The following is a 13537-nucleotide window of genomic DNA, read 5'->3' on the forward strand; positions in this document are numbered from 1 at the left end:
AGCACTAACCCCCTCCCAAGAAGCTATCTCTTGCTCAAATGGGCACTGCAACTCGCTGCACCTGGGAGTCTAGCGGGCTTCCCAGCTCTGACTGCTTTGTGCGGATAGGAAAGTCGACATCGGAACCCGGCGACATAATACCCTGGGTATCATGGGGGGCGAGAGTCTTCAATTTCATTTCCCCACCAATCCGATCGTTCTCCTTCCTCACACTCTCCTCACGGTTCACGACTGGAGCAGTCTCAAAGGCACCGGCATACATTCTTGGGGCTGAGATGCTATGAATCCTGGTTGGAGAAGCCGCATCGTTAGCGGAGATGCGAGAGTATGTGTCAGATACCGAAGTCGCATCTGCTTGGGTGTACTCCTCCTGCTGCTCCTCAAGAGACTCAGTTGCCTGAGATTGGGAAGCACGGTGACCGCGTTCTTCGTGAGATGATGGAAGCGATGTGCTCATTGGTACAGCTGCCGCTCCGTGGTCTGCTTTTATCTCTACATGCTCGTAATCGGTCTCCCAGGACTGCAGTTCTCGTTCGGCATCTTCGACAATCTGCTTGGCGTCGTTACCTCGCTCATAGGGTTTTGGCTCGTCTCCAGGAATCACCGAAGTATCGTCGAGACAATTGAGCAAGCGACGCGCATGACGGGCAAGGAGAGCCTGCTTCTCTCCTCGCTCAATTACAGCAGCAAGATGGACACTGTATGCTTCCTTAAATCTCTGTCTGGTCTGCAGGTTGATTCCTTAGCGCTCGAACGAGAACTTATCAACAGATGTCACGTACCACATTGGTCAGCTGTGCCTCAGCAACAAGATTCTGCGCTTCTGCTCTAACGAGCTCCTGCTCCATTGTCTCAATCTTATGGCTATTGGGCTCCTTCAGCTTGAGACGTTGTATATCATCCGCGATCTTGGCTCGCTGATCCCGGGTCGGCTGAACAGAGCTCTCTGTGTCGCGAATATGCTTTAGGACGGAACGATAATCCTCCAGATGCTGCGCGTAAACATCCTCCTGTTCGCCCATTTCTGCCATCAGCACGCCCAGCTTGTCTGAGATATCCGAAATGGCTTCGTCTTCGGTCGTCTCTCCCCATTCGGATATCTGCGCCGCAATCGACATGCGCTGCCTCGCAGCGGACTCGTGAGCAGCGATCGCTGAATTTTCGCTTTTGATCACCCGATTCATCTTCTTGCTTAACTGAGGATGTTGGAGGCCTCGGAAGGTGCCAATACTGAACCGATGGCGGCCGGTGTTGACAGAGCTCCTTCTTCTGCCCGAGAGAGTTCGATTCCTATAGTATAACCAATCAGTTACCGCGGTGAATAGTGAGCTCATCTTCAGAGACATACATGATTGCGACTTTTCCGTATATAGGCGCTTGCTAAGGCTAAACTGGTGGTGTCTGTAAAAACAAAGGGCGACTGTGTTATAATCGAACAGACTTAGACTGGGATGATTAGACTGGGATGCACCTTCCTCGATGCGCCTGGTTTCGAAGTATAGGGCTAGAAACGCTCGTCGGCCCAGTCAGATGGAATGAATTTCTCGTAGCTTGATCAATCATCTAGTTACCACAAACGGACTCTCCTCCATCAATCTTTTTATCCTGATATTTGCGATATGCTTCGTGACGTCACGAAACAGACCGAGATCCTGAGGTCATTCTGCGCTACATAGGACGCACTTGATGAAGACGATTCATGGTTCTGTCGAGCGGTTCCGCTGGGCTGGGAGGGGGCCGAACTGGGTTGATGGTATAATCCTCAGTAGCCTCCAGTAGTGTTGGCGCGGTGAGATCGGTAGCCGTTTTGGGAAGTATATAGATCGCCCCCGGCGTCCCGGGCCAGCCGAAAGGCTGCCGGATACAGCGGACAACGAACCGATTCCGTTTTTATTGCCAAATGACGCCTTACCGGTCTAAGAGAATCCGTTCATGCGATAGATATATATTCGACATCCCTGCGTCGGCCCCTGGGTTCAACATACTCGATATATCGCGGTACTGGCGCAGAAGCACACTCCAAGCTCCTCCTGCGACGGGTAAAGATGGGATATATCGTCTCCAGTCGAGTATGGACGTGCCTTCTTGTTATGGTGGTGTAAGACGTCCGCGGTGAATGTGAAGGGCTACTGCAGTGTGCGGAGGAGACAGAACGACGAGGGGAGTAGCAGATGATAGTTGTATCGTGAGGAAGAAAGGAAGGCGGAGAAGATGGACAAATAGAACGAAAGCGCGGTGAAAAAGACATACTTGGTCTGAAAGGTTGAGAGCGGTACTTTGTGAAGCGGACGGTTCGAGTTTCGAAGTCGTCGGTGTCATTGTTAGAGAAGCACATTTTACCTGTTGGGGTTGAGTATGAAGGGGGAGAGTTGATGGTGATGCGTCTTTGAAGGCAGCTGTTAAAATACGTGCTAATAGATCCAAATAAGAACTATCTTAAGGAGACTACATATAACAAAGACAAGACTAGAGATCAGTTGACCGGGGCAGGCCTGGCTGGCAGATGATCTCGCCTGGTGATGAACAGCCGCCAGTCATCTATACGATCTGAAGGATTCCAGAAAATTTCTGACCCTGATGAACACATTTATAGAAAACTAGAGTCATTACTGACTGAAAGTCTCTCAGCTGAGGCATACACCAAGGCTGCCCGCCTAAGCCCAGCTGAGCGCAGAATGACTTTTATACCAATACCTAGGAAGACAGCTGAAACATCACCAAAAACAGGAATCTCAGAAATACTGTGGGACTATAACTGTTAGACAGAAGCTCTGGCATTCAGATCATTGTGAGGACAGAACCGCGTCCACGGGCATGATTAAAAGATGATGTAGATATCATTTCAAATCCGCCTGCCCTTTCTATGCAAAGGACAGCCTGAACGCATCGAAACCAAGCGCCGGAAAATAGCTACAACCGACACCTTTGTATTAATAAAACATATATCAAATGATGAATGCAGACTACCCTGCATCCCACGTCAAGACATATCGTCCGCATCATGATGATGGGTGTTTTCATTATCAGATGCATGAAATGCATCTCCAAAAGCAGAGTTCTCAAGGTCAGGGAGATCCAAACCGTCGTTTTGCTCAGTATACGCAGCAAGCGCATCGCCGGCACTGTCCATGTTGGTGAAGTCGAAGTTAGCCCCATCAAGGCCGCCGTCTGCGCCAGTATTTCCAGGCGTCAAACCCTGTAGACCGCTTCCCGGGGTGTCGTCCTTCTTATCGTTGACCATGACCCAGTCACCAGTCTCGCCTGACGCGGTACCTGCTTGCGGAATGTTCCCAAGGTCCATATCGATATCCAGCCCGGCCAAGGACTGGTCTTGTGCGACGCCTGTCGTCGGCTGTTGACCCGCGGCACCTGGGGCAGTAGTGGCGTGTGATTGTGCGGTTGTACCTTGAGTCGTAAATTGATCCAGCAGGTGACTATCCGCATGGTCCATATTGACGTCTAGATCTGCTGTCTTTTGCTCTGGTTCGATCTTCTCCAAGAGACCGCCCTTCTCGATACAAGAGACCTTTGGCTCTGGGACGATCTGTTTTTGCCACGAGTTCTCTACGTCCCTGACAATGTCATCAACCTTGTACTTGGCCTTGTGCTCTATCGGGGCAAGGGGCACGTTATCCTCGTCCGTAGGGATCTCAATACGACCTTCCAGCCTCCAAATCTCGGAACCAGTGTCTGCCGGGTCTGCTGCAGCGTCGCGTAGCCGAGCTTCGGCGTCTTTAAGCTGAGATATGCGGTTGAATTTCTCCATCCGACGCGCATGCCGCTTCTTCAGCTTTTCAATTTCCGCTGTCATATCCGCGACCTTCTTGGCAACACGGTCGGCAAACTCCTCCGCTTTTTCCGGTTCCAGTTTGGTCGCCTGTTTCGCTTCATTGGCATCTGCCGAGTCTCCATTGACAGGGCCCACAGGTGCGTCGAAAATGCCTGCGGTTAACGACTCCAGTTCACCTTTTCTTCCCAAACCAAGAGACACGGGGGTGATTTGGCTGATAGCATATGGCGAGGCTAAGACCTCTTCCATCCATTCATGATGTTGTTGGTACCTCATCTTGCTCACTTCTCGTGGGGTAAGCAGGTCCATGATATCGCCCGCAGATACGTCTTCATCCTCCAGAGCAAAGTCGGTAGTAGCTGCATTAACTGCCGCTGATGGAGCACGGTGTCCGCGCGGCGCCTTTGGTTGAACTGGGCCAGTGGGAGGCTGCCCACCTGGGCCGGCCTGCGGGTAGAATGGTTGCCGCCCAACCATGGCATTCGGATACGGTCCCTGTGGTTGTTGGTAGCCCTGTTGAACTGCCATTTGGGGCGGCAGTCCGATTGTGGGCCAGTTGTTGCGGTCGTGCAGCATAAAATCCTTGCGCGCTAGTATACCCTGGCTTTGCAAAAACCGACGTTGGGCCAGCATGCCTTGAATTTGTGGTAGAACCGGGATTCGATTCGCCGGTATGTGATCATTAGGAGGCGCTCGGGAGTAGTGTACAATCCATAGCGAAGGGTCGGGCGGGGGCAGGCTGGGGTTCGGGACTTTTGATGGTAGAAGTCGATATCGCCGGCGACAGTGGATAGCGACTGACTCGTTCGGGGGGTGATAGCCACTGCGGTGCAACCACATCTCCACAATCTGGCGCACAAGGTGTCAGTAACAGACCTCTCAACTATGCCATACCAACAACTGGGACCAGAAACATACATAGCCTCGAGCCTCGAAGGTGAAAGCCTGTTCGACATCGGCCCAGACATAACCATCACTCGCGAAATTGGTTCCCAGATGGTTTAGAGGTTGCCATGTAAGCATAACAGTGCCGTCTTGAGGGCCATCTAGAAAAGTCCAGTGCATCGGGTGTGCTTCACGGACTATCTTAGGTGCGGAGAGGAGGTAGTCGACAACGGTGTCTGTGGGCATCATGTGCATCAGAGGATAGCGATTGCGCGAAACAAGATGCATATGGGGCAGCTAATATTTCGCAAAGCACTTGTCAGCGGGGGTCTCAATGGACGCCATAAATGGGAAACTTGGACAAGACAAATACCAATTGCCCGGGGACACGACTGGCAGGGTCATCCATTGTGACCAGGGAGCGCGGTGGCTGATGATCGATCAGAGTAGTGTAGTCGCAATCTATGTCATAAAGTGCCCTCGAGGACTGGGATGGCGATTCGAGATAGAGGGTGACTTCAGCAGGGGATAGCTGAGCAGAGCAGTACTCGTTGGTGAGCAGCCGAGCGACCGCAAACGCGACGCGGAATTTGTGATCTTTCAGCCACAGTGGCTGAACTAGAATCCGCGCCACAAACTACTCGACACCTCAGCTATCAGGCATAAACTAATAACCCACGAGTTCGTCAATCGAGCTCCACTCTGCCCCAGCCATGGGCTTCCTTTCCTTCAGATGTTATCATCACATCATCTCCTCGCATTCGACACTTCTCCCATGTTTCATGTTGAACTCAGGAAAGCAAGGTGCTATCAACTGAATCAAATGCGAGGTCCCTTGTGTCTCCAGCCTCATATGATCGTTCCCCTGTCATCGTTGTAACCTTGTAGCCGACTCTGAGCTGCGTCTTGTTAACCGGACTCCGGCTACGCTTTCTCCTAAGCTTTATCCACCTCGGCTTGATTGGATAATTAGACTATTCGGGGACCACCAAGCTTCCTCCGGAAATCATACCTCCAACTGTGCAAGGTGTATGGTGCCCTACCAATAATGATTCGCAAATGTCATCAACGACTGAGTCTTTGCGGCGCCGAGGGGGGTTTTGGTTTCCTCCTTTCCCCGCCTTCTGCATAACGGCGTAACCCTAGAATGCTAGTTCCAGCTCGAGCGCTCTAGCCTGCTGGGGGAAGCCCGATGGGTTGAGTCCGATGCAGATCCTAAAATCTCTCCAATGATGGCTGCCACAAAGGATCATCGTCCGTGGAGAGAACTGGCGCACTTATAAGACGGCCTCGTCGCTCTTCCAACCTTTCCTTCCACCCGTCCTTCTCTCCATCTTTACGAGTTCTGGTCGCATCTCCCAGTACCACCATGGGCTTTTTTGGCAAGAAGCATGCGCATGGCAGCAATATGACTGGACATGAAAATGACTTGCAAAATAATCCTGCAAAAAATGGCGCCATTCCAGACATGGATCTCTTAGATTCCGAAAAGCGACCAGCTGATAATACGAATAATGATTCACATACTGCGCTGCCCCAGGTGCATTCCCCACGTCTAAGTATCGACCCTGTGCTTGAGGCTCGGGTGGTACGCAAACTGGATTTGCGGGTACCGACTCTTCTTGGCTTTTTGTGTAAGCCTCCAATCTAGTGGGAGTATATCTTTTAAAGGAGTTTTCTGACTTGGACCTTTATAGATCTGCTCGCGCTTCTGGACAGGAGCAACATCGGGTCAGTCTTCCTGGCACTCCCCATATCAAAATAGACGCTGACTCCTCATAGAAATGCGCGAATCGCAGGGATGGAAGAGGACATGTCCCTTCACGGGAACAAATATCCATGGCTTCTGACGATATTCTACATATCGTACACCCTGTTTGAGCCTCTAGCCTTAATGTGGAAAATCATGCCTCCGCATAGATGGGCGGCCATTACTGCCATGACCTGGTGAGCTTCGAGACTAAGAGTACGCTCTCTCAATTATTTTGACCTAACTGGTATTTAGGGGTATTGCGGCAACATGCCAGGCTGCTGCCCAGAACTGGTCTGGGTTGATGGCTCTGCGCTTTATTCTTGGTGCAGCAGAGGCAGGTTTTGGTCCGGGTTCTCCCTACCTGCTGTCTTTCTTCTACGGCCGGCGAGAGCTTGGCTTGCGCTGCGGATTATTCGTCTCAGCTGCGCCTTTGGCCAATACGTTCGCCGGTGCGCTTGCATACGGTATCACGTCAGGACATGCCCTATTAGCAAACTGGAGGCTATTATTCCTAGTTGAGGGAGCTCCATCACTGGCGGCGGCATTTCTTGCCTGGTACTTTTTGCCGGACCATCCCTCTTCAGCCTGGTTTCTGACAGAGGAGGAGAAAGACGTTGCGCGAGCCCGGTCGCTTAGACGTAGTGGTGAGAGTGAGCGTGTTGGAGGCGTGGATCTGAAAGAGATTTTCCAGACTTTACTCGATGTGAAACCGTGGATTACGGCGGTACGTACAGTTGATTTGTTTCTGTTTGATATTGGTCCAACTAACGGCCCGGCCTTCGTAGTTGATGTACTTCAGTTGCAACGTGAGCTTTTCCTCGCTCCCAGTATTCCTCCCGACAATTCTAGAAGACATGGGTTTTGAGTCGATCAATGCCCAAGGCCTGACTGCGCCGCCATTCTTCGTCTCGTTTATCTTCAGTATCTTGACTACTTGGCTTGCTGATCGATTTCAACAACGCGGCCTGACGATTGTCTTCTTTTCATTGGTGGGAGCAGTGGGCTACGTTCTTCTTGCAGCTTGCACATCCGTCGCAGTGCGCTATTTTGGCGTGTTCCTAGCAGCTGCTGGGGTATTCCCATGCATTGCAAACATTCTTCCATGGGTTCTGAGTATGCTCCCTTTCTGGAATTGAGGCCTCGAACTTGCTAACGTGCGACTTACAGATAACCAAGGTTCCGATAGCCGTCGCGGGATGGGTATCGTCATTCTCAATATAATCGGACAATGCGGTCCTTTCCTAGGAACAAACGTCTTTCCCAGCAGTGATGGCCCTCGCTATATTCGTGGGCAGTCCATTTGCGCGGCTTTCATGTTCTTCAATGCCATTCTTGCTCTCAGTCTGCGATTCCTCCTCGCGTGGGAGAACAAACGCTTGGAGAAGAAATACGGACCTCAAAGCCAGGCTACGATTGCGGAGAAAGGACAGGTTATTGGGGAGGAAAATTACGGTTCTAGTTTCAGATATGTGCTGTAGCTGTTGGAGCTTTCAAAATGCGCAAATTACGTATAGCTTATATGTCTCCGGAAATCATGACTAATGCCTTCAGACTAGCGGACACAACAATTACGTACAGGGCTTATCTTGCTGCCTCTCTACAGGCTGCCCAACTAATACGCCGCGACATATACTCATCTCGTAGCTCGTTGATTGCTTTACCTGGGCGATATCTTCTGCAAAGACTACCCCGCTTTAGCCTTTCAACTTCCTTCTGTCTTGGGGAACTCTTCGGTAATCCAAACTCTACCGCCAGATCATAACCGCTTCTGATCCCAATCAACTATACCTAAAACCGGCATCATACAAAACCCAGAATACAAGTACAATAGACCATGGTACATGCCGGGGAAAATAGCCACCTCTACGGGATTGTTGATATGGGAAGGTATGCTAATTGTATCTATCGTTCAGCGATTCTAGATTCATTTTTATGAAAGAGCTGTATATTAATGATCTCTTAGCAATGGAATTCGCTTCTCCATTACCGACACATCGCCTCCAACAGCTCGAACCATGCCTACACTGTATCAGGACCGGGCTGGAATATCCCTATACGACGCCCAATTCTCGAAGCCCGAGACCAGTGGCAACAACAGTGTCAGTAGGGAACGGCGTCCGATTCCACCGGAAGTTGTCGAACAAGTCGTAGACAAACTAGTTCGGTTTCAAGGAGTGTGCGAAGATTTCCAAGTACCGCCTGAGAACATCCACGTTCTCGCGACAGAGGCAACCCGTACAGCACCAAACTCCAAGGCATTCATATCACGGATCAAAGAGCGCACTGGGTGGGAAGTGCGGCTTCTGTCTAAAGAAGACGAGGGTCGGATTGGGGCTTTAGGGATCGCGAGCAGTTCACACGCTGTTGCGGGACTGGCGATGGATTTGGGGGGTGGGAGTACACAGATTACCTGGGTGGTTGCTAGGGATGGGGTCGTGCACACTTGTCCCAGGGGTTCATTTAGTTTTCCGTACGGAGCTGCGGCGTTGACGGGGAGGTTGGAGGATGCAAAACATGCTGGGAAAGGTGCCGAGAGGGCATTGAGGGATGAAATGAAAGCGAATTTCCAAAGGGCTTATGAGGAGCTCGAGATTCCAGAGGATCTTATAGATAGCAGCAGGAAGGAGGGTAGGTTTGATCTCTGTCTTTGCGGAGGGGGTTTTAGGGGCTGGGGTTATGTGTTGATGAAGCAGGCTGAGGTTAACCCGTACCCTATACCGATTATTAACGGGTTCCGGGCAAGGAGGGAGGACTTTCACAATACCGCCGGTGTGCTGCGGGAGGTCTCTGAGTCAGAAGGCATCTTTGGGGTATCCAAACGACGAGCATCGCAGATTCCGGCGGTGGCGATGCTGATTGATGTGCTCATGGATGCGTTGCCAGCGATTACCCATATACAGTTCTGTCAAGGAGGGGTCCGAGAGGGTTTCTTGTTTGACAAGCTGCCCCAGGAGATCCGTTCTCAGGATCCTCTTCTCGCTGCAACTTTGCAGTATGCACCGCCGTCTGCGGATGATATCAAGGGAGTGCTCTTGTCCGCCCTACCAGATCATGCTTCTCCGATTGAGTCTTTTCACGTGCCCTCGACGTTGTCTTCGCACTTCATTGCCGCACTCGCCAATATCCTCTATGCGCATTCTCGTGTACCCCGAGAGTCTCGCACTGCAGCGGCCCTGCACAGTACAACGACTGGTCTCTTAGCCTCCACTAACACCATCTCACACACAGAGCGGGCGATGATGGCACTTATACTTGTCGAGCGCTGGGCGGGCGACCTAGCACCAACAGAACAATCCTACCAACAGAACCTGATGCTCTGCTTGTCTCCGCAAGAGGCATGGTGGTGCCAGTATCTTGGCCGAGTAGCAGCACTGATCGGCGAGGTATACCCAGCTGGTCGCCTATCCAAGACGCATTGGAGGATTCGGCTGGGAGTACAGTGGGATCAAGTAATCAAGAAGAAGGGAGAACGTGATTTGCTGCGACTAAAGCTCCAGTGGAACAGAGAGACGGCGGCGACATCGGGGGTCACAGAGCACTGGCTGCGAGACCGAGTGGAGAAAATTGAGAAAGCCGGCAAGAGAAAGAGCTGGATCCGGGAATATGGAGTCCGGTTGGAAGTAGTGGTTTGCTAGGCTTAACAATAATTAGTGATTCATGACTTCATTCTTTGACTCACCGGGTCACTTTTACGGAGGAGATCGGAGGTTCGGCGATCATGGAAGCTGTCAAGTCCATGTCAGTCAGGTGAATCGTCAACTATTTAAATTGCCCCTCCTACCCCGCTCTTCACTCTCTTCTTTTCCTTCTCCCATCCACAATTCATACCGAATCCATCGATTTTCATCTCAAACAAGTCCTCCTCTCTCATAAGACCGGCGGGTCTGGAATGGGCTAACAATTGTACAGGAAACGTCACTGTACAATGTAAACACGCACCTCGTTGGCCCTCCCGGGCCCTTTACGGAAGTCATGAATAGCCTTTGGCTGGCATTCAATTCAATCATCAAGGTATCTCAGGTAATGTCTGGGCGTGGCCGGTGTTCGTTCCTATCCTTAGCATATCCCCTCCTCAACTGTACTGGCATTCATCCAGCGTTGAAGGGGACTGCCAAAGGCTCTGGGTTCGTTCTGAGAATATACGGTCAAAACTTGATCTGGATAATACCAGCGAAAGGATCATGCCTTCCCTTGTCTCTTCTTATAGTAGTGGACTGGCTAACAGTCTATAGTCAACCCCTTTGAATTGAATCAACATGTCTCCCCCAGCTGCCATCTTCGAGCCTACTGTTGCCCCTACCGGCATCAAGGGCAAGGTTGTGGTCCCTGAGACCGCAACTATTGCAGGCGATTCACAGACCAAACTGCTCGACCACTTTGGCGGCAAGTGGGACAACTTCAAGTTTGCTCCTATCCGTGAGAGCCAGGTTTCTCGTGCTATGACCCGCCGCTACTTTCAGGACTTGGACCGGTACGCCGAGAGCGACGTGGTCATCGTCGGTGCTGGTTCGTGCGGTCTTAGCACTGCGTACGTCTTGGCCAAGGCTCGTCCGGACTTGAAGATTGCTATTATTGAGGCGTCTGTTTCCCCAGGTTAGTCTAAACGTGGCGCATCCCGTAAACCATCGTACTCATACAACCAGGTGGTGGTGCTTGGCTGGGAGGCCAACTTTTCTCCGCAATGGTCATGCGTCGTCCTGCGGAGCTGTTCCTGAACGAGCTCGGCGTGCCATATGAGGAAGACCCTGACATGCCCAACTACGTCGTTGTCAAGCACGCATCTCTTTTCACATCGACCCTCCTCTCGAAGGTGCTCTCCTTCCCCAACGTCAAGCTGTTCAACGCAACCTGCGTAGAGGACCTAGTGACGCGCCCGGGCCCGAACGGCAATGCCCAGGAAGTCCGAATCGCTGGTGTTGTCACTAACTGGACGCTCGTCACTCTCCACCACGACGATCACTCTTGCATGGACCCCAACACCATCAACGCCCCCGTGATTATCAGCACAACGGGCCACGACGGCCCGTTCGGCGCTTTCTCCGCAAAGCGTCTCGTCTCCATGACCACCATCGACAAGCTCGGCGGCATGCGTGGACTTGACATGAATTCTGCCGAAGACGCCATCGTCAAGAACACCCGTGAGGTTGCCAAGGGTCTTATCATTGGCGGAATGGAGCTGTCTGAGATCGATGGCTTCAACCGCATGGGACCGACTTTTGGTGCCATGGTGCTCAGCGGTGTTAAGGCTGCTGAGGAGGCCTTGAGGGTCTTTGATGAGCGCAAGCGCGAGTGTGCTGAGTAAATCTGCTGATGAGCGAAGATAGCCGTCCCAGTCGTTCTTTACTCTACTGCAGGGACAATGATTATGGTTATTGCAGTTTAACGAACCAAATTGATGAACAATTATCGTACATCTTTCAGTCTACTCACACCCAGCTTCTCTTGCTAGACACATCGTAGTTTCTCGGAGACCCTTATTATCTCGCTATTTCCCGTAGGAACTATTACATCCTTATCGGTGCGGTATTCTGCCCAATGGCCCTGGAATATGCGCGGATTTTTAATGTTTCTCAAGCCAATGGTCATCGTAACCATCATCTGATCTCAGTCCACCTGTTTATACGTTACTAGAATTATATAAACAACCTCTGCATAAGATATAATACATCAGTCACCATTGCAGCCATCTAATGCTGAAGCCTCTCAGCCATCCCCTTCGTATTCCTTATCTCCCATTCGAACTCCTTTAGTGCCCTCAGCTCACTGGAGACAAACAGACCCCCGATTAAGCCATCCAAAATCCCCGCACCGAAACTAAGCGTGCTGACAAGTGTCAGAATGAAGGGGATATACGGACGGTCGCCGTTCCACCACACGCCTACCAGACAGCCAATAGTGACCAGCACCGAGGCAACAAAGTGAGTGAGGCGCCACCGACGCTGGGTGCGTTCGCGGCGAACATAGGCGTGGATCATGTCGAGGATGTGGGTGTATGTTTCTGCAGGAAGGATTAGGCGATTCGACTTGCCGCCACCACTTTCTTGCTTGGTTGCCATTGACGAGACGTCGCGGGTGATGACGGTTTGCACGGCGAAGTGGTCGCTTAGCGAGCATTTGAGGGTAGGATGGCGCTGTGTCATTGTAATGCTGACGTCGCGGACGGACCATCCGACCTCATCCCCGACGAAGATATAATCGAGCCGCTTCCCCTTGTAATCCGGGCTGTCTTTGAATGCCTCTACGGGGATATCGTGGCCCTTGTCGAGACGTTTCTGATCTTTCTTCGACCAGCGCCATGTGTTGTATGGCCCGTCACAGGTCGCCCCGTTATGATGCAGGTTGAACTCAGCGGATGGGACTGGCTTCCCGCGCGCTTGTTCAACGGCGTCTTTTGCCGCGCCAACGGACGAGTCAGGATATATCACCTGCCATGCATCGACAACGGGGCTGTGTGCACAGATAAGCCTATGTGCGAACGAAGAAGGAAGCATATTGAAGTCCCCCAGTCCGATGACCAGATGTCCGCGCTCAGCCGCGCCGCGCATGAGCTTAGCAATCTCCCACGCCTGGGCAGTGCGATGAGCGAGGTAACTATCGTGCGGCTCCTGCTCATAGGGTGCGTGTAGATGCGTGCAAAAAACTTCCGCAACATCATGGCTTCCCTGCCCATACCGGATCCGCGCACAGGCGACGCCCTTTCCAACGAACCAGTCGCCGCGGAAGAAGGCCGTTGGGCGGCCGTTGAGCGGATATGCGTGCATAGAGGTCTGCTCGATTGGCCATTTCGAGAAAATGGCAAGACCGGCTCCCCAGATGCCACCAAAGTAGAATTTGCCGTAAGGGAGGATATGGGCGATTTGGGTGCGAATTGATTCGTAGTCTTGTTGCGTCCAGCATTCTTGGAGGCCGATAATGTCGGGCGGGGGGTTGGCGAGGGCAAGCTGCCGGCCTATCTCGAAGAGCCGCTCATGGCGGTATTTGGCGAGGTACTTGAGGCCCCAGCAGTTAAGGGTGAGGATTCGGATTGATTCTGGTTCTCCCATTTCGAGGAGTCTACATCATAGAGAATTGAGTGTGGAGATGAGATAAAGCTCCCCATCCGTTGTAAT

The 13537-nt window shown here is 51.8% G+C and overlaps 5 protein-coding genes across 5 annotated transcripts; 2 read left to right on the forward strand and 3 right to left on the reverse strand.

The window, feature by feature from the left end:
• Positions 1-34: 34 nt before the first annotated feature.
• On the reverse strand, positions 35-1662 carry BDW70DRAFT_146805 (Eisosome component PIL1-domain-containing protein; the record flags this gene model as incomplete). Its single annotated transcript, XM_073738629.1, has 3 exons — positions 35-727; positions 783-1290; positions 1646-1662. 3 exons carry the CDS (start codon positions 1660-1662, stop codon positions 35-37), a joined length of 1218 nt encoding a protein of 405 aa, XP_073600660.1.
• A 1082-nt stretch (positions 1663-2744) lies between these two features.
• BDW70DRAFT_126808 (uncharacterized protein) lies at positions 2745-5218 on the reverse strand. Its single transcript, XM_073735149.1, has 3 exons — positions 5049-5218; positions 4709-4972; positions 2745-4639 (listed from the first exon to the last, which is right to left on the reverse strand). Exons 1-3 carry the CDS (start codon positions 5082-5084, stop codon positions 2981-2983), a joined length of 1959 nt encoding a protein of 652 aa, XP_073600661.1. The 5' UTR covers positions 5085-5218; the 3' UTR covers positions 2745-2980.
• An 826-nt stretch (positions 5219-6044) lies between these two features.
• On the forward strand, positions 6045-10063 carry BDW70DRAFT_167615 (putative MFS transporter; the record flags this gene model as incomplete). Its single annotated transcript, XM_073742278.1, has 8 exons — positions 6045-6309; positions 6373-6406; positions 6458-6622; positions 6681-7152; positions 7214-7541; positions 7596-7902; positions 8286-8315; positions 8392-10063. The coding sequence occupies 8 exons, from the start codon at positions 6045-6047 to the stop codon at positions 10061-10063; spliced, it is 3273 nt and encodes a 1090-aa protein (XP_073600662.1).
• Positions 10064-10254: 191 nt separating this feature from the next.
• On the forward strand, positions 10255-11848 carry thiA (thiamine thiazole synthase). The gene is made up of 3 exons (XM_073735150.1): positions 10255-10439; positions 10661-11021; positions 11072-11848. The coding sequence occupies exons 2-3, from the start codon at positions 10685-10687 to the stop codon at positions 11728-11730; spliced, it is 996 nt and encodes a 331-aa protein (XP_073600663.1). The 5' UTR covers positions 10255-10439; positions 10661-10684; the 3' UTR covers positions 11731-11848.
• A 46-nt stretch (positions 11849-11894) lies between these two features.
• BDW70DRAFT_126817 (inositol phosphosphingolipid phospholipase) lies at positions 11895-13484 on the reverse strand. Its single transcript, XM_073735151.1, has one exon. The coding sequence runs from the start codon at positions 13469-13471 to the stop codon at positions 12116-12118; it is 1356 nt and encodes a 451-aa protein (XP_073600664.1). The 5' UTR covers positions 13472-13484; the 3' UTR covers positions 11895-12115.
• Positions 13485-13537: the final 53 nt, after the last annotated feature.

Source organism: Aspergillus foveolatus (genome assembly GCF_047715535.1).
Source record: "Aspergillus foveolatus strain CBS 279.81 unplaced genomic scaffold BDW70scaffold_2, whole genome shotgun sequence".
In the NCBI taxonomy this organism is placed as follows: Eukaryota; Fungi; Ascomycota; class Eurotiomycetes; order Eurotiales; family Aspergillaceae; genus Aspergillus; species Aspergillus foveolatus.

Excerpts from the sequence above, each read along its gene's own strand:
- BDW70DRAFT_126808 (XM_073735149.1), bottom strand. The coding sequence starts at position 5,084 with ATGGATGACCCTGCCAGTCGTGTCCCCGGGCAATTG. Across the intron at positions 4,973-5,048 it reads GTCGTGTCCCCGGGCAATTG|CTGCCCCATATGCATCTTGT; the intron begins GTATTTGTCTTG and ends GCGAAATATTAG. Across the intron at positions 4,640-4,708 it reads CCTTCGAGGCTCGAGGCTAT|ATTGTGGAGATGTGGTTGCA; the intron begins GTATGTTTCTGG and ends CTTGTGCGCCAG.
- thiA (XM_073735150.1), top strand. The coding sequence starts at position 10,685 with ATGTCTCCCCCAGCTGCCATCTTCGAGCCTACTGTTGCCCCTACCGGC. Across the intron at positions 11,022-11,071 it reads TGAGGCGTCTGTTTCCCCAG|GTGGTGGTGCTTGGCTGGGA; the intron begins GTTAGTCTAAAC and ends TCATACAACCAG.
- BDW70DRAFT_126817 (XM_073735151.1), bottom strand. The coding sequence starts at position 13,471 with ATGGGAGAACCAGAATCAATCCGAATCCTCACCCTTAACTGCTGGGGC.